Source organism: Rana temporaria, chromosome 1 (assembly GCF_905171775.1).
Source record: "Rana temporaria chromosome 1, aRanTem1.1, whole genome shotgun sequence".
Taxonomy (NCBI): Eukaryota; Metazoa; Chordata; class Amphibia; order Anura; family Ranidae; genus Rana; species Rana temporaria.
In genome coordinates this window covers 167,485,385-167,510,162 of record NC_053489.1, presented here as the reverse complement: position 1 = coordinate 167,510,162, position 24,778 = coordinate 167,485,385, and the positions used below count along the sequence as shown (strand labels likewise).

The 24,778-nt window shown below is 44.5% G+C and overlaps 1 protein-coding gene across 2 annotated transcripts in view; it reads right to left on the bottom strand.

Moving 5' to 3' along the window:
* The window catches only part of WSB2 (WD repeat and SOCS box containing 2), a 63,410-nt gene that overhangs the window by 29,747 nt on the left and 8,885 nt on the right, over nucleotides 1–24,778 (bottom strand). For both annotated transcript variants that reach the window (XM_040345824.1, XM_040345816.1), the window contains exons 3-6: nucleotides 10,605–10,776; nucleotides 8,276–8,529; nucleotides 7,961–8,092; nucleotides 3,598–3,698 (exon numbers count right to left, since the gene is read on the bottom strand). In XM_040345824.1, the coding sequence (XP_040201758.1) occupies nucleotides 3,598–3,698; nucleotides 7,961–8,092; nucleotides 8,276–8,529; nucleotides 10,605–10,776 (659 nt within the window). The remainder of the gene's footprint in view (nucleotides 1–3,597; nucleotides 3,699–7,960; nucleotides 8,093–8,275; nucleotides 8,530–10,604; nucleotides 10,777–24,778) is intronic.

Sequence of the window (24,778 nt, the reverse complement as noted above, 5' to 3'; positions counted from 1 at the left end):
CATGTGTAGCCTGTGGCCCTGTCACAGAGCTTATAGAGCTTGACCCCGTATCTGGCACGCTTGCTGGGAAGGAACTGTTTGAAAGACAAGCGGCCAGCAAATTTAATCAGGGACTCATCAACGCATACAACCTGCTGGGGATTAAACAAGGCTGCAAAACGTTCGTTGAAATGGTTTACGAGGGGCCGAATTTTGTAGAGCCGGTCAAATTCAGGGTCTCCACGTGGACGACAAAGTGCATTGTCACTGAAATGCAGGAACCGCAGGATCGCCTCGTATCGTTTCCTGGCCATGTGAGCAGAGAAAATGTACATATGGTCAATGGGATGTGTGGACCAATACATCCGCAATGACGGAAATTTGTGTATGCCCATGTTGAGGGTAAGGCCCAGAAAGGTCTTAAATTCGGAAACCTCGAGAGGTTTCCATTCTTTGGCAAGGCGAGACTGGGGGTTAGCGGCGATGTAAGTACCAGCATATAAATTAGTCTGGTCCACAATAGATCTATAGAGATCTTCCGTGAAATACAGCGAATAAAAATCAAGTGACATAAAGTTCGCTGTATCCACCTGAATACCGGGTTGGCCAGTGAATGGGGGAAGTACAGGTGCTGTAGAAGTGGTGGGGACCCAATCAGGATAGGCAAATTCTACAGGAAGGGCACTATGGGCACGACGGGCCTGTCTCTGTCTTTTTCTTGGTGGCAGCGGGACACTACTTGTGCTTGCCACATCGCCAGCTTCAACTGCACTTATGGGACTCGCCACGTCACCAAGTGTTACTGCAGTGCTGGATAAACGACCAGGGTGTACTAGGCCGCTGGTGCTTGCCAATTCACCAGAAGGAATAGCGGCGCTAGTACTGGATCTCTGCTCCATACGAGGGTCCTGCGGTTCTTGCTGCTCAACAACATCAGAATGGGATCGGGTACGCCTGGCCTTAGCAGGGACCTCAACTTCGTCGTGCGAGCTATCTGACATGGAGCCGCTGTCGTAAATGGGTTCATATTCTGAGCCAGAATCTGTCAGATGCGTGACCTCCTCCTCTTCACTATCTGACATGCACATGAACTCCAAGGCCTGCTTATCATTGTACCTTCGGTTTGCCATTTTGGACTCTAAATTTAGTGGTACAATGGTAAGGATTCACAGGTAAAAAAAGCACCTGACTATAGAAAAGCAAATGTAGAAAACGCTTCAAAAAAAACTGTAAGCGATCGCAGGGATCAGGCCTGTCTCTGCGAACGCTGCAGTTATGTGTCTTGTGTTTTGTAAGTGACAGTGATCGATCGATACTGCACTTGGGTGGGTTGGGCTGGGCAGAGGGGGAAAACGCAGGTGCTAGCGGGTATCTGGGCTGATTCCGCTAACAATGCGTTTTTGGGTACCCTAAACTGCTGGGTACGCTAGTATAGATCTGATCAGATCAGGTATCGATCCGTTCAGATCCTATACCACTAAGGGGGGTGTATGCTTAGCGAGTGGGTGTAAGCGGTACTGGCTCTAACCTAACGCTGCCTGGGGTGACGCAGACCCTGACTGGCGCTAAAATTAAATTTATATCACCCGCCGGGTGATCAGGGGGTTAAACCTATTGGGTTATATACGGCGGGTGCTCTGATGCTATAAACAGCAAACTAACCAACCAGCGTCAACCGTAACACTTATACGGTGATCACTGGTGAAAGGGTTAACTAGGGGGCAATCAGGGGGTTAAAACCTTTATTCGGTAATATATGGGGGTACCTAACGCTTTCTAAAAACCTGGTGGCGAACCTAAAATAACTAAATAACTAACTGGCTAACCACGTCACCAGTGACACTTATACAGTGATCAGTGGTGAAAGGGTTAACTCTAGGGGCAATCAGGGGTTAAAACCTTTATTTATGGGGGTACCTAACGCTATATAAACCTGGCGGCGAACCTCAAAAAAAACTAACTGCCTAGCGGCAACAGTGACACTAATACAGCGATCAGAAACCGATCGCTTAGTGACACTGGCAATAGGGGTGAAAGGGTTAACTCTAGGGGCAATCAGGGGTTAAAACCTTTATTTATGGGGGTACCTAACGCTATATAAACCTGGCGGCGAACCTCAAAAAAAACTAACTGCCTAGCGGCAACAGTGACACTAATACAGCGATCAGAAACCGATCGCTTAGTGACACTGGCAATAGGGGTGAAAGGGTTAACTCTAGGGGCAATCAGGGGTTAAAACCTTTATTTATGGGGGTACCTAACGCTATATAAACCTGGCGGCGAACCTCAAAAAAAACTAACTGCCTAGCGGCAACAGTGACACTAATACAGCGATCAGAAACCGATCGCTTAGTGACACTGGCAATAGGGGTGAAAGGGTTAACTTTAGGGGCAATCAGGGGTTAAACCTTTATTGGGGGGGGGGTAGGGGGCTACCCTGGACCTAAAGGGGCCTAAACCTAACTGCCCTGACACTTTTTTCTGTCACACTGACACTAAAAGCAGTGATCAGAAAATAAATGATCACTGCAATCAGTGACACTGTGACAGGGGGTGATCTGGGGGTGCTGGGGGGGTGATCGGGGGGGGTTATGTGCCTATGTGTGCTGTGTCAGTGTGCTGTTGGTGCAACTCACAGTACTGACGTCTTCTCTCCTCTGGAATCAAACGAAAAGACCGCCAGAGGGGAGAAAACGTCACTTCCTCCCTGCCTGTGTTTACAGTTACACAGGCAGGGAGGGCTCTGCTGCAATCCGATTCGCAGAGGGAGATCGAGAGGGGACGGCTGGAAACCAATAGCCGCCCCCTCCTCCCGGACCTCCCGTACACCGTTCCTGGCCGCCGCATGTACCGGAGGGGGTCCCGATCGGACCCCCGAACCGAGGTAAGGCGGGGACGTACCTATACGCCCATGTGCCTGTACGTGCCATATTGTGGACGTATATGTACATGCGGTGGTCGGGAACTGGTTAAAAAAAAAAAAAAAAAACTAAGCCATACAACCCTTTTAAAGCGTGTTGATGCGTCGCTAGGCTCATTTAGCACTTGGGCGTTAATATGCTCTAACGAGCAGGGCCCTCTGATCCCTCCTGTATTGATCTGTATTGTAAGTTTACTGTCTGCCCCTGTGTTGTAAAGTGCTGCGCAAACTGTTGGCACTATATAAGTCCTATATAATAAAAATACATTTCAATGGGCAGAATAAATTATTATTCTGACCAATTAAATAGATTAGCGCCCAAGCGACTGACAAGTCTAAACATGTCACACACTTTTACAAGCATTAAACATGTTACATAAGTCTACAAGCCCCGCTGCCAAGAGCAAAGGCATCCAGGAGAGATGGCAAAAACGCCCTGTGTGCATGAGGCCTAAAAGTGATTTTGTAACCAACTGAAAGTCAGTGCATGCCAGGGTATAAAGTCATCTTCTAACAAACATATCCTTCCTAGCAGATGCCATGGGTCTTCATAATCCTTTTAAACCTCCGAAAAACACTACATGTGACTGCAATTATTTGTTGTTAAATTGTAACAGTCCAGAAATATGATTTAATAGGCTAATGGGGGTAGCCGTGTGTAGCGATTGACAAAGGGGATAAAGTATGGGGTATCTCACCGAGCTCTCCCCAGCAGCAGAACACAGCATACTGCAGTCTGGCGAGATGGAACAGCAGTAGACCCACTGGACGTGTCCAGATAGCACCTGGATCAATTTACCTAAAAATACAGAAACATACAATTAGCCCTTACCAAAATGTCTTAGCTCTACATATAGAAATCCTGGGCCTGCCCAGGTTCTGGCCAGACACTCAATGAAAGTGACCGAGTTTGGCTCCTCTGCTATTACTAGGCTGCATGAGTCAGTGAATGGTTGCTTCCATTTGGGTCTAGTCATAGAGGTGTGTTTTTACAGCCCAAAATATAAATAACTGCAAATTTTGCAAGCTCTCAGTCCACATATCGGAGTAGAATGTACAGCAGCTTTTGCGACCTGTAAAAGTAGAACTCCAGTCTTAGTATTACTATGCTGCACGAGTTAGTGAATGGTTGCATCTACACTGACTGTGTTGGAGGAATCAAGCTATTTTCCTTCCCGAGGGCTATGGCCAGCTTAATGCCCGGTACACACGATCCGATTATCGGACGAATGATCGTCCGTTTTTTTTTTGGTATGCTAATCTCACGTCGAATCTGATGAGTTTACTAAAGTCACGAAAATTCTCATACGGCAGAATAAAAAAATCGGAAGTGACGTCATGTGTTATAATGCATTTGTATTGCATTTTCGAACGACAGCTGTACGGATTAAACAAAAATCGTACGATCTGGCATTGTACGAAAAAAAAATTGTGCATGTCCGATAGAATAAAATCAGATGAACTGTCCTGATCGGCTCTCGGAAGCTCTGTACCAACGATCCGATTATCGTACAATCGTATCGAAAGCGGCATTTTTCGTACGATTTTCGGATCGTGTGTACGGGGCTTAAGTATGACAGTCATTTTCTGAGACTCCTTTATAAAATCACTTTACAGTATACATTGTAAATGTGCCCAATTAACTTTAGCAGTTCATGACATAGTTGAGTAAATGGCCATTCATTATTAACCACTTCCTTACTGGGCACGTATACCCCTTCCTGACCAGGTGAAATTTCAGCTTCTGGCACTGCGTCGCTTTAACTGACAATTGCGCGGTCGTGCGACGTGGCTCCCGAACAAAATTGGCGTCCTTTTTTCCCCACAAATAGAGCTTTCTTTTGGTGGTATTTGATCACCTCTGCGGTTTTTATTTTTTGCGCCATAAACAAAAAAAGAGCGACAATTTTTTAAAAAAAGTCAATATTTTTTACTTACTATAATAAATATCCCATTTTTTTTTTTTTTTTTTAATATTTTTTTTTCTCAGTTTAGGCCGATACGAATTCTTCTACATATTTTTGGTAAAAAAAAAAAAAATCGCAATAAGCGACTGGTTTGCGCAAAAGTTATAGCGCTTACAAAATAGGGGACAGAATTATTATTCATTTTTATTATACATTTTTTTTACTAGTAATGGCGGCGATCTGCGGTTTTTGTTATTGGGACTGCGACGTTATGGCGGACACATCGGACACTTTTGACACATTTTGGCGCCATTCACATTTATACTGCGATCAGTGCTATAAAAATGCACCGATTACTGTATAAATGTGACTGGCAGTGAAGGGGTTAACACTAGGGGGGCATGGAAGGGGTTAAATGTATTCCCTGGGTGTGTTCTAACTGTGGGGGGAGGGGGGTGACTGGGGGAGGTGACCGATGCTGTGTCCCTCTGTACAAGAGACACAGATCGGTCTCCTCTCTCCCTGACAGGACGTGGAGCTCTGTGTTTACACACAGAGCTACGCGTCTTGTCCCTGTAGCCGTCGATCGCGAGTGCCTGGCGGACATCGCGGCCGCCAGGCACACGCATCGGCATCTCAGGAATGCGGCGGGCACGCGCGCGCCCTCTAGTGGCCTGGAAGAGCGGAGGACGCATATATGCGTCCTGTTAGAGATTTAGAACCACCCTGCGGCCGCACATATTCGTACGGCCGTCGGGAAGTGGTTAAAATTCAATGCAAACTATCTTGTTACGTGTATCTGTCTATGTGCTCTTTTAACTAGTTGCATTTCCAGTTCTACATGACAACTGGGTGTGTACTTTCCTGAAAGCATAGCTACGGATGCAGAACTATTTCAGAAATTCACACACCCCTGACTGCAAACAATGACTATGACTTCAACCTGAACTTGTGATCTTTGTATATAACCAGACAGAATGACAACAATCTTTTTGCACACTCTCCTATGCGAATGCTTTTACCACGGAAAATGTATGATTAAGCAACTATACAAATACACTTCAGGTAACTATACTAGCATGAGTATATATAGCCCACACACAATCATTTTTTACAACCCGAAAAACGACATTGTTTAAAACGTCGTTAAAAAATGCAGCATGTTCGGAAAAAAAATTGTCGTTCTTCAGAACCCGAAAAATGATGTGAAGCCCACACACGATCATTTTAAATGACATTTTTTTTTTAAAACTACGTTTTTTTAATGCCAAAAAATTATCGTGTGTACGCGGCATGCGTGCCTCTTAGCTCAGCTCAATCTTGATCCAGGACTGGGGCATGATGGTCTTGTGCCACTACTGGAACATGGCACTGTATACAGTATGTAGCTGAGGCTACATACAGTTCATAGAGCGCTGAAATCCACTGCATCTTGGTTCAAAAACTGTTCGAATCCTTCTAAAAGCTGGAGATCAGCTTTAAAGTGGTTGTAAACCTCACACATGAAATATGAACAAACCACATATTTCCATAGTGTCCACCTGCCTCTTTCCAAAGTAAAAGCTTAATTTCTGTCTGCTGTCTAGTTCCCTTGTCATCAGTATAAATCACTTCTGACAAGTTTTCCGACACAGAAATAAAAAGGTGAAAAGGGAGGAGAGCTGCAGCACACCGCCTGTGATTCATATAATCAGCTCTGTATGGCTCCTGTGCAGTATGAGGAGGGGATATGTTCCCTCCAATCAGACTCAAAGCTCTTCTCCCTTAGCTGTACAGTGTGTGCATTCAGGTCAGGTCAGGTCAGGTCAGGTCCCCCCCCCCCCCCCCCCCCCCCCACTGCTGCTGATAGAGTTGCTGACAGATTCTGTGTAAATCCTGTGTTTAAAAAAAAAAAAAAAAAATGTAGAGGATAGATGGCTGCAGATAAACAGATAAAACTTATGTAGGAGGATTTTTTTCATCCCCGTGTATCACCTGAGGCCAGTCATTTCACTTTGGGTACATACATATACAACCACTTTCATTTTTTTTCCAATGGGAGCATCTGTGGTAATTGTTGATCCATTGGCAAAGAATTTTTTTTTTTTAAAGAATGAATCAAGCATGAGAAGAACCAAGAAACACTAAAGGCCCCTTTCACACTGGGGCGGTGGGTCCGTCGGCAGTAAAGCGCCGATTTACTGTCAATTTTGCCGCGCTATTCGGCCGCTAGCGGGGCGCTTTTACCCCCCGCTAGTTGCCAAGGGTTAAAACCACCACAGAGGTGCTTTTTCGGCAGCATAGCCACGGTGCCCATTGATTTTAATGGGCAGGAGCAGTGGAGGAGCCGTATACACACCGCTCCAAAGATGCTGCTAACAGGACTTTTTTTTACCGTCCTGCTAGCGCACCGCTCCAGGGGCTTTCACACTGTTTCAGGGCAAGCGCTATTTTTTAGCATTATAGGATCTGAAAAGCGCCCCAGTGTGAAAGGGGTCCAACCAGTTTAAAAATTCTACATGGGATCTACTATATTATAGGGGTTGTAAAGGTAAAAAAAAAAAAAATAATCCTAAATAGCTTCCTTTACCTTAGTGCAGTCCTCCTTCACTTACCTCATCCTTCCATTTTGCTTTTAAATGTCCTTATTTCTTCTGAGAAATCCTCACTTCCTGTTCTTCTGTCTGTAACTCCACACAGTAATGTGAGGCTTTCTCCCTGGTGTGGAGTGTCGTGCTCGCCCCCCTCCCTTGGACTACCGGAGAGTCAGGACACTCTCTACGTTGCAGATAGAGAAAGGAGCTGTGTGTTAGTGGGCGTCCTGACTCTCCTGTTGTACAAGGGAGGGGGCGAGCACGTCACTCCACACCCGGGAGAAAGCCTTGCATTACTGTGTGGAGTTACAGACAGAAGAACAGGAAGTGAGGATTTCTCTGAAGGAATAAGGACATTTAAAGGCAAAATGGAAGGATGAGGTAAGTGAAGGAGGACTGCACTAAGGTAAAGGAAGCTATTTAGGGAAAAAAAAATTGTACCTTTATAACCCCTTTAACTAGTTTATTTAGAAAACATCTAGTTTTTCAGGCTAGAAAAAAAAATACTGCCCCTGTGCATCATCTTTTATTCTCTGTTTATTCTAGCAGATAAAAAGTCCTTGTAAATGAAAGAATCATACCATCTTTTTTTAAGTCCCAGATACGCAGTGTCTTATCTCGGGATGCAGTAACAAGGGTCAGACTGCCATTTGTAGCGAAGCGCATGTCTCTTACCACATCTTGGTGCCCAGATAAATTGAAGAGCATACGACCTGTGAAATTAATAGAGGTAATTAGTTCCTTTCCTTCCGACAGGAAAGGCAAAGCACAAATCCTGACAAATACTGTTTATGAACACTGCAATACAATCGTAAATGATGCTACAATATAGAAAAACAATCACTGATCAGTGGCAGAGTATGCAGAAAAAAAGCCATTTAGTTCATGCAATTTACCTGTATGCACTTCCCATATTTTGACGTGACCATCACTAAGTCCTGTTGCTAGAAGCTGCCAAGACCCAAGAGATCCAGATGCTTGTTGCCTGGAACGTGGCCACAACTTCCATCCTGCTGGTGAAGAGGAGGAGCCAAATGCTAAGCTCCAGACAATCTGACCACAGTCCAGAATTTTCTCTTTCAGATTACATTTTCCTTTAACCTCTGCACTTTTGTAGCATTGACTTTTCGTCCTGTAGGATGGTGTTCGTCTGGCAAAATAAAAGGTTTCCCAGTAACTGAAATGAAAATGGCACTGCTCCTATACAAGCATTTCGACCAGAAGGTGAAAATAAGATTTTTGCACTAAACATAAAATCTTTTTCTAGCAATCCATTGTAAAAGACACGGAAATTCTCAAACAGTCAGATTATACTGCCTCCTACAGGAGGCTGGGACACTGGCAAACAAAATTGAGCCAGCCCCTGTGTAGCCCCGCCTTCAAAGCCTTGCATACTAGCAAACTTGTACAGATGGTGCCGATGACAGTCAAAGGTGGCAGGAGATGACCAAGTCACTGTAGATAAGCAGTGGAACGAGACTGGATGACGCAGGCAGTGCTTCAGAAGCAGGCATACAGTGCATCAGGGAAATATTCATAGTGCTTCACTTTTTCCACATTTTGTTACAGCCTTATTCCAAAATGGATTAAATTCAGTATTTTCCTAAAAATTCAACAAATACCCCCATAATGACAATGTGAAAAAAGTTTGTTTAAAATCTTTGCAAATTTATTAAAAATAAAAAACAAATCCTATGTATACAAGTATTCACAGCCTTTGCCATGACACTCAAAATTGAGCTCATGTGCATCCTGTTTCCACCGATCATCCTTGAGATGTTTCTACAACCTGATTAGAGACCACCTGTGCTAAATTCAGTTGGTTGGGCAGGATTTGGAAAGGCACACACCCCTCTATATAAGGTCCCACAGTTAACAGTGCATGTCAGAGCACAAACCAAGCCATGAAGTCCAAGGAATTGTCCGTACACCTCCGAGACAGGATTGCATCGAGGCACAGATCTGGGAAAGGGGGCAGAAAAATTTCTGCAACGTTGAAGGTCCCAATGAGTACAGTGGCCCAAGACATTTGGAACAACCAGGAGGGGGCGGTTGGGCGGCACGCTTCCTAGAGCAGGCAGCCCGACCAAACTGAGCAATTGGGGGAGAAGGGCCTTTGTCAGGGAGGTGACCAAGAACCTGATGATCAGTCTGGCAGAGCTCCAGTGTTTCTCTGTGGAGGGAGGAGAACCTTCAAGAAGAACAACCATCTCTGCAGCACTCTACCAATCAGGCTTGGTAAAAAAGCACATGACAGCCCAGCTGGAGTTTGCCAAAAGGCACCCGAAGGACACTCAAACCATGAGAAACAAAATTCTCTGGTGTGATAAAACAAAGATTGAACTCTTTGGTCTGAATGGCAAGCGTCATGTCTGAAGGAAACCATCACCTGGCAATATCATCACTACAGTGCAGCATGGTGGTGGCAGCATCATGCTCTGGGGATGTTTTTCAGCGGCAAGAACTGGTCAGGATTGAGGGAAAAGATGAATGCAGTAATGTTCAGGGACATCCTTGATGAAAACCTGCTCCTGGACCACAGACTGGGGTGAAGGTTCATCTTCCAACAGGACAACGACCCTAAGCACACAGCCAAGATAACAAAAGTAGTGGCTATGGGACAACTCTGTGACTTTCCTTGAGTGGCTCAGCCAGAGCCCAGACTTGAACCCCATTGAACATCTCTGGAGAAATCTGAAAATGGCTGTGCAACGACGCTCCCCATCCAACCTGATGGAACTTGAGAGGTCCTGCAAAGAAGAATGGTGTGCCAAGCTTGTGGCATCATACTCAAAAAGAGTTGAGGCTGTAATTGGTGCCAAAGGTGCTTCAACAAAGTAGGCTGTGAATACTTATGTGCATGTGATTTATTTTTTTCCATTTTTTTTATACATTTGCAAAGATTTCAAACAAACTTCTTTCACGTTGTCATTGTCATTATTGTTTGCAGAATTAAAAGAAAAATAATGAATTTCATCCATTTTGGAATAAGGCTGTAACACAACAAAATGTGTAAAAAGTGAGCGCTGTGAGTAGTTTCCGGATGTACTGTAGTAGTGGAACGGTGCTTCCTCTAAGCTGAATGGCCGGAGAAAGAGCAGAGCAACGCCATCTTCCTAGGACTTTTGAATGATGGTTTAAGATGGGGTTATATATGCTAGTGTACTTTCATTTTGATACAAGCATTAAAAAAAAAAAAAAAAAAAAAAAAGTAAACTCTCTTACATCGGTTCCTCTTCCAGTGGCCAGGGGATGAGTTTAATGATGCCATGTCCTTGAGACCATGCAAACCAGAAGCCATCAGGAGAGAAGGCAACACTCCACGTCTCACAACTGGACTTCCAATCATACAGCTGCTCTCTGCCAGGACGTAGCTCTGCCAATAGGACAGGGGCATCTGAGAAGACACAAAAATGCTAAATGCTGCATATAAAGAAGCAATTAAAAAAGAATTGGGCTACAATCTGATAGATTGAAACCTATGATCCTAACAGGTTTCACAAGTGTCTTGTCAATCTTGTTGACAGTGCCCTTGGTAGTAAAGTGTTGGATTTTTCAGCCACATTCACCCTTATGGATTGGCCAAACAGCGCTTACATTCGAGAGCCTCAGCATGGGTCCTGGCGAAATCCTGTGGGAGGCAGCCCCAATTAAAGAAAATGGGGGTGCCGACTTCCACAGTTAATTGCTGCCGCTTGCATGTAGCGATCAGCAGGACCCTTACTGGGTGTTCTCCCATGTAAGCGATGTTAGGCCAATTTGCTATTGTTAATGTGGCCTAAGTACCGCCCTGCACAGAAAAATGCCTTCCTGTAATGACAATCCCCTTCACGAAAGAGAGCCCTTGGTTATGCTGTATGTGTGTAAAGCCATTACATACTCTGCAGAAATATGTAAATTGTTGACACTTTATAATCACCTTCAATTACTACAAATGTACCTGAAATATAAGTGTTTAAAAACGGAGTTCCACCCAAAAATGGAACTTCCGCTATTAGGAATCCTCCTCCCCTCCGGTATCACATTTGGCACCTTTCAGGGGGGAGGGGGGAGGAGGGAGCAGATACCTATCTAATACAGGTATTTGCGCCCACTTCCGGGTATATATCACCGCGGTGACCTACGCCACGTCCGGTGCCTACTCTGTCCCCCCCCCCGCCCTGCTGTCTTCTGGGAGACACAAAGGTCCCAATCACTTCCGGATCCCCTTACCGAAGATGGCGGCAGCACCCGAGAGCTGAGGGGTAGACTGGCTTCGGGTGCCGACATCGCCCAATATTTTTTTTCCGGCAGAACTCCACTTTAAAGAGAAGAAAACAATCATTTTACAGACAAATTAACCTTTGAAGATGTCCCTGTCTTTGGTATATATCCCTATATAATGTAAGATATATATTCTTTTATTGTTTTTTTCTGATAGCTGTTTATTTTTCACAATTCACAGCATGAATGGCCTAACATTGAAATTTTAGGCAAGTTTTGAACACATAGGCTTTTCACAGTTATTATTGAACCATTAGACTTTCTGTAAATTCTTAGTAGAGGTGATCTACAAATATTTATTCTGCAGCTATATAATACATAAATGATGAAATCGTATTAATATGATTAATGATATATATTTCACCATCACCTCTCATGGTGATGTACAAAGTGATACAAACAAGGGTAAGGCAGCCCATAGAGGACTCAATGAGCTTTTGTACATCCGGACTGAGTTATTAAACTGGAGAAACGAATATGAGAACAAAAAGTAGAGTTGTGGCCAGCAGAAAATTGTCAGGTTTCATTTTTCATCTCAAGGAATAAAAAAAGAATTCCAATTAGTCACTATGAGCAACAAGGCCACTTGTATTGAATAGGCTCCAGTAATGCTGAAAGCCCTGGCCATACAAGCGCACACACTTCTATACCCTCCAGTAGAGCTGCACGATTCTAGATAAAATGAGAATCAATCTTTTTTGCTTAGAATAAAGATCACAATAAAAAATTGAGCTAACTTTACTGTTTCATTCTTTTTTTTTTATTATTCATTGACATGTATCTTTTCCTCAAAAAAAAAAAAAAAAAAACATTTTAAAGATCGCTGAGCAAATATAGTGCGACATAAAATATTGCAACAACCGCCATTTTATTCTCTAGGGCAGTGATGGCGAGCCTTGGCACCCCAGATGTTTCGGAACTACATTTCCCATGATGCTCATGCCATCTGCAGTGTAGTTGAGTATCATGAGAAATGTAGTTCCCAAACATCTTGGGTGCCAAAGTTCGCTAGTGTTCGGCTCTAGTGTCTCTGTGTGTGTGTGTGTGTATATATATATATATATATATATATATATATATATATATATATAAATAAATAAATAAAATGTTTGGGGGTTCCAAGTAATTTTCTAGCAAAAAAAGTGATTTTAACTTGTAAGCAACAAGTGTCAGAAAAAGGCTTAGTCCTTAAGTGGTTAAACTGATCTCATTCACAGACCGAAGTTCATCTCTTTGAACGGCTCAGTTCACACCTAGGCATGATTTAAATGGCCCCTGTTCACATCTGAGCATTCTGTCTCCTGAAGCAAGAGCAGCTGAGAACAAAGGGAATGTCAACACTTATAAAAAACGGGGGGGGGGGGATATTTATGTTTTTCTTTTGTTTGTTTTTTGACAAGTTTACCCCATTGTTGGCAATGGAACCATTGAAATTGCCATAATTCATGTTGCAGTGTCTTTTAAAAAGGTCCCTACACAACTTTTTGGTGATTTCATTGCAAGCTGCAAATCGTACTGATCAGCGGCTTAGAAATTACGCTGAAGTAGCACAATTTTAAAGCCGCACCAGGGTGAACCATAGGGCTTATAGACAGGTTGTGAGAGAAAAACTCCCTAATGGGCATAAAGACAACAATAAAAGCAACAATCAAATAGACTTGGTAAGTGATAACGATCCATCTGTTTTTTTTTACTATGTGGGTTCCAATTTTGTAGACTTTACTTTGGTAATGACTAGGTGACAGACAAAAGGTCCAAACCTTTCCCACTCTGTCTAAAAAGACAGACACCATAATAGTAAAGCCGGCCATAGACAGTTTGAATCCCAGCCAGTTCAGCAGGGACCAGAGCCAGGAATCGAACCATGTATGGGCAGGCTGATTGTACCCAAGTTGATCGATCGACTTAGGTACACCAGCCTGTCAGATTCCCCCCCCCCCCATGTAATTATTGCCAGCAGCTATAGCCGCTAGCAATAATCACTGTATATTCTCCCAACAAGAACAATCCCCCCTACCCCCACCCCCCTCCCCTCGCCAGGAGAACAGAATAGCTCCAATGGGATTCAAGCCATTTTCTTTCCGGCAATCAGTAGTTGCCGTAAAAAATAAAAATAAATCGCACCAGCTATGGCTGACTTAAAAAGGGGATGTAAAGGTTTGTTTTTATTTTCTAAATAGGTTCCTTTAAGCTAGTGCATTGTTGGTCCACTTACCTTTTCCTTCAATTTCCCTTCTATTTTTTTTTTCTTTGTTTTCTTTGTCTGAATTTCTCACTTCCTGTTCCTCCTTAGTAAGCTGTTCTGGCTGACTAACCCCCAGACAGAGCAGCTCGGATGATGGAGGCAAGCTTACTGAGGAGGAACAGGAAGTGAGAAATTCAGACAAAGAAAAAAAACATTTAGAAGGGAAATGGAAGGAAAAGGTAAGTGAACTAACAATGCACTAGCTTAAAGGAACCTACCGCGTTTCCCCGAAAATAAGCCCGGGTCTTCTATTATTTTTTGCAACCAAAAACACTCTAGGGCTTATTTTCAGGGTAGGGCTTGCAATTTAATCCCCAGTGTGCTCAGCGTAAAGGGTATGAGTCTCTGCACTCTAACCATGTCACATACCTTCCCACAGCGCCGTTCAGCGCTTCCGTGGCCTGCCAGATTGTTCGTCCATGGCACAAGCACTGCAGAGGGAGGGGGGCTCAAGATCCCCCGATGACAGCTGGCAAGAGAGGAGAGCAGCAGGGATCATCTGAGCGTGGCTCGACAATTCCATTACCTGCCCGAGTTCTTCTACCCGCTCGGAGCCTTGCAGGGGGGGGGGGGGGGCTGAATTCCCCTGCTGACAGCTGGGGGAAGGGGAAGACTCCAGCAGCAATAGAGAGGACTCCAGCAGCCCACAACCAGCCTAAACTAGGGCTTATTTTTGGGTAGGGTTTATATTGCAGCCCTCCTTGAAAAACGGGGTAGGTCTTATTTTCGGGGTAGGTCTTACTTTCGGGGAAACACGGTATATAGATAATAAAAAACAAACCTTTACAACCCCTTTAAGATACTTCTTGGGTTAAGAATCCATTTGTAAATAGAAAGGTAATCTTGCTTGCATAGGGACTGGTTTAGCACAGACACATGAACATATGACTGACATCTGATGGACTTTTGGAATTCTGCAGAAACCATACAATGATCTGTAGAAGTTTACATGACCACATTAGGATATTGCTGACATATGCTCGACAAGGGTGGAAGCGTTTGCAATTACAAACATTTCTACATTTTGTCATCTCTTATGAAATGTATTCAATTTTTCAATGTTCCCTAGTTCAATATAAAATGATTTAGCAATGCTGCATGCCTCACACATATGGGGGTTAGTGCTCCTGACAAACAACTGTGTACATGAGCCAAACCTGACATTCCTCAGCAGTTAGAGAACCAGAAGAAACGTCACGGGTGCAGGCTTGAGCAAGCACATTCTGTCTTTCAAAGGAAAACAATCTCCTATATATAACAGTGTTGTACAAAGTCAGATTCCTCACACCCACTCTAACAAGAACTGAAAGGACAGATACATAGTGCCAGCTCACTGAAAGAGAAAACCAGGGACAAATTCCTTTCACCCAGCAGAACCAGGAGAACACACACACTGTCCACCAAGTCAGCTAACCATGCAATCAAAGCCTTCACCTTGTACAAAGGTCACACCATCAGTCCGGCTCATCAACAAGTGGATTCCTGTTACATTCCATACATAGAGCCAAATCCTGCTTTCCTCATTCACCGTTCATATAATCAAGCCCTACTGACTGTCCACAACTCCACACCATCACAAAACAAAGGAAGATCTTTTCACTTCTTACTTTCCTGTAACCTGACTGATAGCCTATATCCTCTCAAGTCAATATTAAAGTCTTGTTTTTAATTTTCTAAAATAACAAACATGTTATACTTACCTGCTCTGTACAATGCTTTTGCACATACCGTGTTTCTCCGAAAATAAGCCCGGGTCTTATATTAATTTTGGCAACAAAAGACACAGTAGGGTTTATTTTCGGGGTAGGTCTTACCATGCAATGTGATGTCTTCTCTCCCCCTGCCTGACAGGAATCCCCAGTGTGTTAAAATGCTATAATTTTTTATATTACAGCAAGTGAAAAATGTTGTCCCTAAAGTTAATGTGCTAAAAAACAGAAAAAAAAAATTCAAGTGTAAGGCTCTATGCACACTGGACGCTAAAATGTTGTTATAAAAATGGCAGTAGCTTTGCAGTGTTTAACCTTTTTGCAATAGCGTTTATAATTTTTCCACATTAGCGCCTTTTTTTTAAAAATGGATCAAAAACTTTCAACGCGATTTTAGGGAGTTCAGAAAACAGCCCATAAACACCACTGTCCATGTGTGCATGGACACATAGGATAACAGAGTGGAGTTTATGGGCTTGTAAAACAAACGTCCAAACTCCAAAAAACTTCCGTTTATGAGCTCCAGTGAGCATGGAGCCTTATGCCGCGTACACACCATCACTTTATGTGATGAAAAAAAAACTTCAATTTTCAAAGACGAAGTTGCCTACACACCATCGTTTTCTCACAATGATCTTGCAAAGTGAGGTTACGTTCCACCACGTTTTACCATTGAAGCTTGCTTCATAAGTAGCTTCTGGGCATGCGTGGATGAAAAAACGTCTTAGAAAACGAAGTTTTTTGCTACACACGGTCAATTTCTGTGAAGTAAAAAGTGCACTTTTGAAAAACGACACATAAAATTGAAGCATGCTTCAATTTTTTTTGGTAGTTTTTTACAAGACATAAAACAACAACGTTTTCCCCCACACACAGTCAATTAAAGTGACGTTTTTAAAAACGTCATTTTTTTTCATCACATAAAGTGATGGTGTGTACGCGGCATAAGGATTTGAGTGCCTTTGACAAGGGCCAAAATTGTACTGGCTAGATGATTGGGTCAGAGCAACTCCAAAACTGTGGCTGTTGTGGGATGTTCCTGGTCTGCAGTGGTCAGGACCTCCCAAAAGTGGTCCAAGGAAGGAAAAGCTGTTAAATGGCAACAGGGTCATGGGCAGCCAAGGCTCATTGGTGCCCATGGGGAGCACAGGCTGGCCCATGTAATCTGATCCAGAGAGTTACTGTAACTCAAATGGCTCAAAAACAAAAAAGTTAATGCTGGTTCTGATAGGAAGGTGTCAGAACACACAGTGCATCACAGTTTGTTGTGTATGGAGCTGTGTGTAGCTGTACATTAATCAGAATGCCCAAGCTGACCCATGCCCACAGCCAAAAGTACCTACAATAGAAATGTGAGCATCAAAAGGGTGGGTGGTCATAAGGTTATGGCTGATCAATGTATTTACCCTAAACACATAATTTTAACTAGTGCAAGTCACTAGTGTTTGGGTCCTTATAGTTTTACTTTGAAAAAAAAAAGGGGGGGCGGGGGAGTCCTGTTGCAGGTAATGCAGGGGTCCCAAGGCAAAAGCGATCAGCTGTATAACTGACATACAGCAGTAAAGCCCAAAATACACAGACATTCTGAGATGCCAAGTCATGTAGCCAACACAGCTTGAAGCCTTTTGCCAATATGCTCAAATTAAAATATTTAAATGGGACCGCTTCAAAAAAAGGCAGCCACCAGGCCTAGGACTTTCATGCAAAATAGAATGGAGTGCGACAGTTCATGAACTGGATATTTCCAATGAAAGACTGGAGTGTCTCAAGTTTCTCCTGTGGAAGGAAGAGGTGAGAGAAACCCAGGAGAGCTGCTGCTCTCGTGCACATCGCTGGATCAATATGCATTCATGGGGCCTAAAGGTAAAAAACTTTTATCCTTTACAACCATTTTCAGGATCTATCCAAATCACTGTAAAGTCTGGATGGTCAATTTCAAGTTGTCCAAAAGAGCCCATGCCGACTGCTCCCTCAACAAGGGGTATTGTAAGTATCCCACAATGGGTATTCCACGAGAACACAGCAGAGTAAGTACAGGGGCCAGCATATTGGTAAATACCCGAGGTACAGACAAGAAGCTGAAAGGCAAGGCCCTGAACTGGTAATGCAGAGGCCTCATGGTAAAGCATAGAATTCATTAGTGTGCTATAGAGATGATATTTAAAGTAGCAGTCCAGGCTAACGAAGCTTGAAACTGCTTTGTTAGTATGTCACAGTACATGTTTGAATTCATAGTTTCATCAATGAACTGTAGCTCCCCAGCACCACCATGCTGACTGTAGGCATGACACACTTGTCTTTGTTCTCACCTGGTTGCCACCACACACGATTGACACCATCTGAACCAAATACATTTATCTTGGGCTCATCAGACCACAGGACATTTAATCCAGTAATCCATGTCCTTACTCTGCTTGTCTTCAGCAAACTGCTGGCTTTCTTGTGCATCATCTTTAGTAGAGGCTTCCTTCTGGGACGACAGCCATGCAGACCAAATTTGATGCAGTGTGCAGCGTATGGTCACCGACAGGCTGAACCCACCCCTTCAACCTCTGCAGCAAAGCTGCACACACAAGATTTCCCCAAGTGAGATACTATCAAGTATTTTAAGGATCACTAAAGGAAAACATTTTTTTAGCTAAATAGCTTCCTTTACCTTACTGCAGTACTGGTTTCATGTACTCATTGTTCGTTTTTGCTTTGAAGTAGCTGTAATTCTGCTCTGATCTCCACACTTCCTGCTTGTCTGGCTCCTTAGGAAAAATCTCATGGCAGCTTTTCACTGTGGTCCAAGCTGTGTGTCTAAAACTCCTCAGAACCAATCGGATTCATTTTAAAAACAAAACACTGCCCTGGATTTGTTTGTTTTTGTTCTGTGTGTCTCTTTACTTCACAGAAACATGAAACCAGTTTAAAAACTAAAGTGAAACTGCAGGCACATTATATGATTGATTTTTTATCTATTTTTAATCATTTTTAAAAGGAATCAGATAACTTGTATGTCTCTATACCAGACCTGGGCAAACTACGGCCCGGCGGACCTTTTAATCCGGCCCCCCCGCCGCTGCCGAAATCGCAGCTGCCACGTTAATCACCGCGGCGGGGAACATTACAGACAGCGTTCGTTTGAACAGCTGTTTTCCCCGCCGCGCATAAACACTCCCCCTTGGACGGATCTGTCCAATCGCGAGCAAGGGGGAGTCACATAGACACTCCCCCTTGCTCGCGATTGGACAGATCCGTCCAAGGGGGAGTGTCTATGCGCAGCGGGGAAAACAGCTGTTCAAACGAACGGCACCTAGCAAGCAGAGTGATCAGGACATCAGGAGGAGGAGCCGAGGACGCCGCGGCCGCCCCAGCATTCACAGCGCGCCTCCGCGCCTAATTGCAAATTGCGTCCGCCCATCTCGAGTCCACAGCGTGAGGGAACTCAGGGAAGTGTGGGGTTGAGGGCTGAGGAGTGGACAAGGAGGTGAGAGAGCTGCAGTGCTGACTGTGCTGAGTGTGGCCGACCACCGACCTGACTGACAGTGTGTGTAAGCCAGCCTCTCAGACACTGAAAGAAAAGTAAGTATAGCTGTGGCATGTGTGCTGGGGGCCTGGGGCCTGGGCAGCTTTTACTTCCTCATGGTACTGTGCACTGTCTGTCTGCATTAGTTTGTCCAGTGGCCTGCGGCTGGTGCTCAAATTTTTTTTTTTTTGGGGGGGGGGGGGGGGGCGCAGACGAAAAAACAAACAAAAAAATTGAAGCCTCACTGTGCCCATCATATGCAGGCAGCCACTGGGCCCATCAATTGTCACCACTATGACATGCCATCAAACGCAGCCACTGTGCAATCAAACACAGCCACTGTGCCATGCCATCAAACGCAGCCACTGCCATCAATTGTCGCCACTGTGCCATGCCATCAAACGCAGTCACTGTGCCATCAATTGTCGCCACTGTGCCATGCCATCAAACGCAGCCACTGTGCCATCAATTGTCGCCACTGTGCCATGCCATCAAACGCAGCCACTGTGCCATCAATTGTCGCCACTGTGCCATGCCATCAAACGCAGCCACTGTGCCATCAATTGTCACCACTGTGACATGCCATCAAACGCAGCCACTGTGCATTCAAACACAGCCACTGTGCCATGCCATCAAACGCAGCCACTGTGCCATCAATTGTCGCCACTGTGCCATGCCATCAAACGCAGCCACTGTGCCATCAATTGTCGCCACTGTGCCATGCCATCAAACGCAGCCACTGTGCCCATCAAACGCAACCACTGTGCCATCACATGCAGCCACTGTTTAATCAATTATTATTGATTAAACAGTGGCTGCCTGTCCCCAGCGTCTGTCCCCCTCCTGTGTCATGTCCCCAGCGTCTGTCCCCCTCCTGTGCCATGTCCCCAGCGTCTGTCCCCCTCCTGTGCCATGTCCCCAGCGTCTGTCCCCCTCCTGTGCCATGTCCCCAGCGTCTGTCCCCCTCCTGTGCCATGTCCCCAGCGTCTGTCCCCCTCCTGTGCCATGTCCCCAGCGTCTGTCCCCCTCCTGTGTCATGTCCCCAGCGTCTGTCCCCCTCCTGTGTCATGTCCCCAGCCTCTGTCCCCCTCCTGTGCCATGTCCCCAGCCTCTGTCCCCCTCCTGTGTCATGTCCCCAGCCTCTGTCCCCCTCCTGTGCCATGTCCCCAGCCTCTGTCCCCCTCCTGTGCCATGTCCCCAGCCTCTGTCCCCCTCCTGTGCCATGTCCCCAGCCTCTGTCCCCCTCCTGTGCCATGTCCCCAGCCTCTGTCCCCCTCCTGTGCCATGTCTATAACAAGTACTCGTACCAGTTGTCCAACAATGATATTTACTGCTTTTTATAAAGAAATACAATTGATTTTATGCAGTATTGAGTTTAGCCTTTTGGCCCGGCCCTCCAAAATATTTTTAGTTTCTCATGTGGCCCCATCGAAAAAATAATTGCCCACCCCTGCTCTATACCCTGTAAACAGTCATTTCAGCAAAAAAAATGTTTTCCTTTAGTGACCCTTTAACTACAATAATACAGAACCTTCCCTTAGGCCCCTTTCAGACTGGGGCGGGAGCCGTGGTGGCGGTATAACGCCGCTAAAAAATAGCGGCGCTATACCGCCGGGATTGCCGCGGGAATCAGCCGCTAGCGGTGCGGCATTAACCCCTGCTAGCGGCCGATAAAGGGTTAATACCGTCCGCAATGCGCCTCTATAGAGGCACATTGCGGGCGGTATTGCCACGGTTTCCTATTGTTTTCAATGGGAAGGAGCGGTATACATGTATACCGCTCCTCTCACTGCTCCAAAGATGCTGCTGACAGAAGATTTTTTTTGTCTCCCGCCAGCACATCGCCGCAGTGTGAAAGCACTCGGGCTTTCACATTGAGTCTGCAGTGAAGGAGTTTTTTAAAGGCGGGATAGCAGCGCTATTTTTAGCGCTGTACCGCCTGAAAAACTCCTCAATGTGAAAGGGGCCTTAAGGGTCAAATCAATACATTAATTGAAATAGGGTGCTCATCACTCGCGGCTGGACCATACGTCCGGACTTGTGTTTTGTTTTATGTATTGTCAGTTTGTCATTTCTGTCCATGGTAATTACCTTTATTTGATTCCATTTTCTAATGGTTCTTTATAACTGCACTTTTTAACGTATTAAACTTTTGATATCGGAACATAATCAATTTTGGATTATTCCTGTCCAGTTAATTTCTTGTTGCTAAGAGTAACCCCTTTCAGCCCGCCTAACCATAGGCTATACTTCCCTTCTCCCCCCCCCCCTTCTTCTGTTTGTTTATGCTTATTGGTTACAGGAACAACAACAATGCCCAATAGGGTGCTTGATCTATTACAGGTACTCTTCACAAGTCACCTGTATATCAGTTGTTTTACTTGCCTTTCCCTTTCCCCATTATTCCCCTAATTTTTGACACACGAGATTAGACTCACCTATAAGGGCTTTAGAGAATAATATCCTCCCCACAGATAAATCACATATATTAGTCGCTTTTTCAGGAGGCTGTTGGGCAAGTTTTCTCACTTTAAATATGACCCGGCAGGATTAATCTCATGAGACAATCACCCAAGAATATCCAGTGGTAGTGCGAACAAAAAGAGTCTCTCGAATGCAAAGTAACATGTGAAGTCATGTCCTTACCGAGAGTAGTAGAAACATTTAGGCCCATCAAAACACGTCACCGCCCAATGCACATGAATAAGAATGGGGAGATTTGCCTTTAATTACTCCACAAATCAGTTCCAACCATTAGCCTGCAGAAACAGGATATGTGGCTTAAAGCCAGGGAGAAGGCTGAAAGACCTCATGAAGGGAAGATAGGCGACTACTGCAGAAGGTCCAGCTGGATATATTTTCTGTATCGATTACCACAAAAAAAAAAAAAAAACACAACACAAAGTCACAAAGTGTGAACACACAGGGGCAACACGACTTACAGCGTGACTTCAAGACGCCTCCAGGACAGGCGATTTTGCCTGTGTCCAATCACAGAATAATCAGCTCTGTGGGAGGGAGGGGTTTGCCTGGGTAAAGGATTTTCTTTTCCTGTAAAGTTTCTTCAGTTAAGACAGAGATTCGACTTGGAGGCAACTTCCATTGAAATCAATGGGTACAAGTTGCCTTGAAATAGTACAGGAACTTTTTCTGAAGTTGGAGTGTACATTAAGACGGCTCCATTCACTTCAATTGAATTTCTTATGTCCAGCGACTTGGGACAACTTGAGGTCTGATAAGTCGGATCCCAAGTCGCTGTAGGTTGAACCGGCACTAAAGTAGCTTTGCTAGGGCACCTTATCTGGGACTAATTGATTGGAGACCACTTCAGTACTGCCTAGGTACCCACTTGGGACACAATAGTACCTAATTCTCCACAAACTATACCTGTGATAGGAATAGCTCACGCTGAGCTAGGTAGGTGGTTGCAATCTTTTAATTGACTGCAATGTAATTTAATAGCAACATCTGTGTTCATGTTTCCAATGGGAAAGCATGACTAACTTTTCACAGACACCCATCTCATAGTTGTTCTGGAATTTTAAACAAGCGTTCCACAGGGGTGAGAAAAAAACAGCACCTGTCTGCCACCCTATTGTTTCAGTCTATAAAAATAACTACAGTAAAACCTTGGTTTGAGAGCGTTTTGCAAGACAAGCAAAATGTTTTTTATAAATTTTGCCTTGATATACAAGCGATGTCTTGATATAAGTAGTAGCGTCATGTCACAACTGAATATAAAAAAAAGAAGAGAGGCGCCTCCAAGTGTAGCAATATGGTTACATTTAACCACTTAAGCCCCGGACCAATATGCTGCTAAATGCCCAAAGGCGTTTTTACAATTCGGCACTGCGTCGCTTTAACAGACAATTGCATGGTCGTGCAACGTGGCTCCCAAACAAAATTAGCATAGTTTTTTTCCCCACAAATAGAGCTTTCTTTTGGTGGTATTTGATCACCTCTGCGGTTTTTATTTTTTGCGCTATAAACAAAAATAGAGCGACAATTTTGAAAAAAATGCAATATTTTTTACTTTTTGCTATAATAAATATCCCCCCAAAAACATATATAAAAACATTTTTTTTCCTCAGTTTAGGCCGATACATATTCTTCTACCTATTTTTGGTAAAAAAAAAAAAAAAATCGCAATAAGTGTTTATCGATTGGTTTGCGCAAAATTTATAGCGTTTACAAAATAGGGGACAGTTTTTTTGCATTTTTATTAATTTGTTTTTTTTTTACTACTATTGCGGCGATCAGCGGTTTTTTTGTGACTGCGACATTATGGCGGACACTTCGGGCAATTTTGTCACATTTTTGGGACCATTGTAATTTTCACAGCAAAAAATGCATTTAAATTGCATTGTTTATTGTGAAAATGACAGTTGCAGTTTGGGAGTTAACCACAGGGGGCGCTGTAGGAGTTAGGGTTCACCTAGTGTGTGTTTACAACTGTAGGGGGTGTGGCTGTAGGACTGATGTCATCGATCGAGTCTCCCTATAAAAGGGATCACTCGATCGATACGCCGCCACAGTGAAGCACGGGGAAGCCGTGTTTACACACGGCTCTCCCCGTTCTTCAGCTCCGGGGAGCGATCGCGACGGAGCGGCTATAAACGAATAGCCGCGCTGCCGCCCCGGATCGCTCCCCGCGGGAATCCGCCCGCCGCACGCAGAGGGGGGGGGTCACGATCGGACCCCCCACCCGCTAGAAGGCAAGGACGTATATATACGCCCTTCTGCCTGTCCGTGCCATTTTGCGGACGTAAATAGTCGTGCGGCGGGCGTTAAGTGGTTAATGAAGGTTCAACATTTAGCAACTTATTGCTACACTTAGAGCTGGTTCACACACCGGCGGCACGACTTTGGGGGCAACTCGGCAAGGCGATCTCAAGAAGACTTCAGAGGCGACTTGCAAAATGACTTCTGTATTAAAGTCAATGCAAGTCGCCCCAAAGTCGTACAAGAACCTTTTTCCAAGTCGGAGCGACTTGAGTCGCTTCTATTAGAACGGTTCCATTGAACAGAGCGTAGCTTGATTTGTGAGCCAGCTAAGTTGCCTGACGCGTCGCTCCTGTGTGAACCGGCTCTCAGAGGTGCCTCTCTTCTCTTATATACCCTGTAAAAAAAATGCTTTGATATACAAGTGTTTTGGATAACAAGCATGTTTCTGGAACGAATTATGCTCGCAAACCAAGGTTTTACTGTATTACCCAATAACACTCAGCCAAAGTTTTCATTGGCTTGAATGCACATACAGTACTTGAAATTATACAATTTTTCTCCTTTGAGAGGGAAAATCATCGGAAGTCTGTTTAGAAATATGTAACTACCGTATTTATTGGCGTATATCGCGCACTTTTTTGCCCTGAAAAGAAGGGAAAAATCGCGGGAGCGCGATATACGCCGATACCTGCTTTCCCGCCACCGAGTTTGAATACTGCGCCGACATATATCGAGCGCAGTACACTCGTGTATAGTCGGGCAGTCTCGGCTCCTTCCGCGCTCACGTCCTGGACGTACAGGACGTGAGCGCGACATTAGCCGACGGTAGCTTGCCATTAGTTGTTACAACTGCAGTTATACATTCTTTTTGCAGAAATATCCTAAAACTAGGAATAAATTACATTTCCATTAAAGGTTCATGTACACAGGTGTATTGTATTTGCAC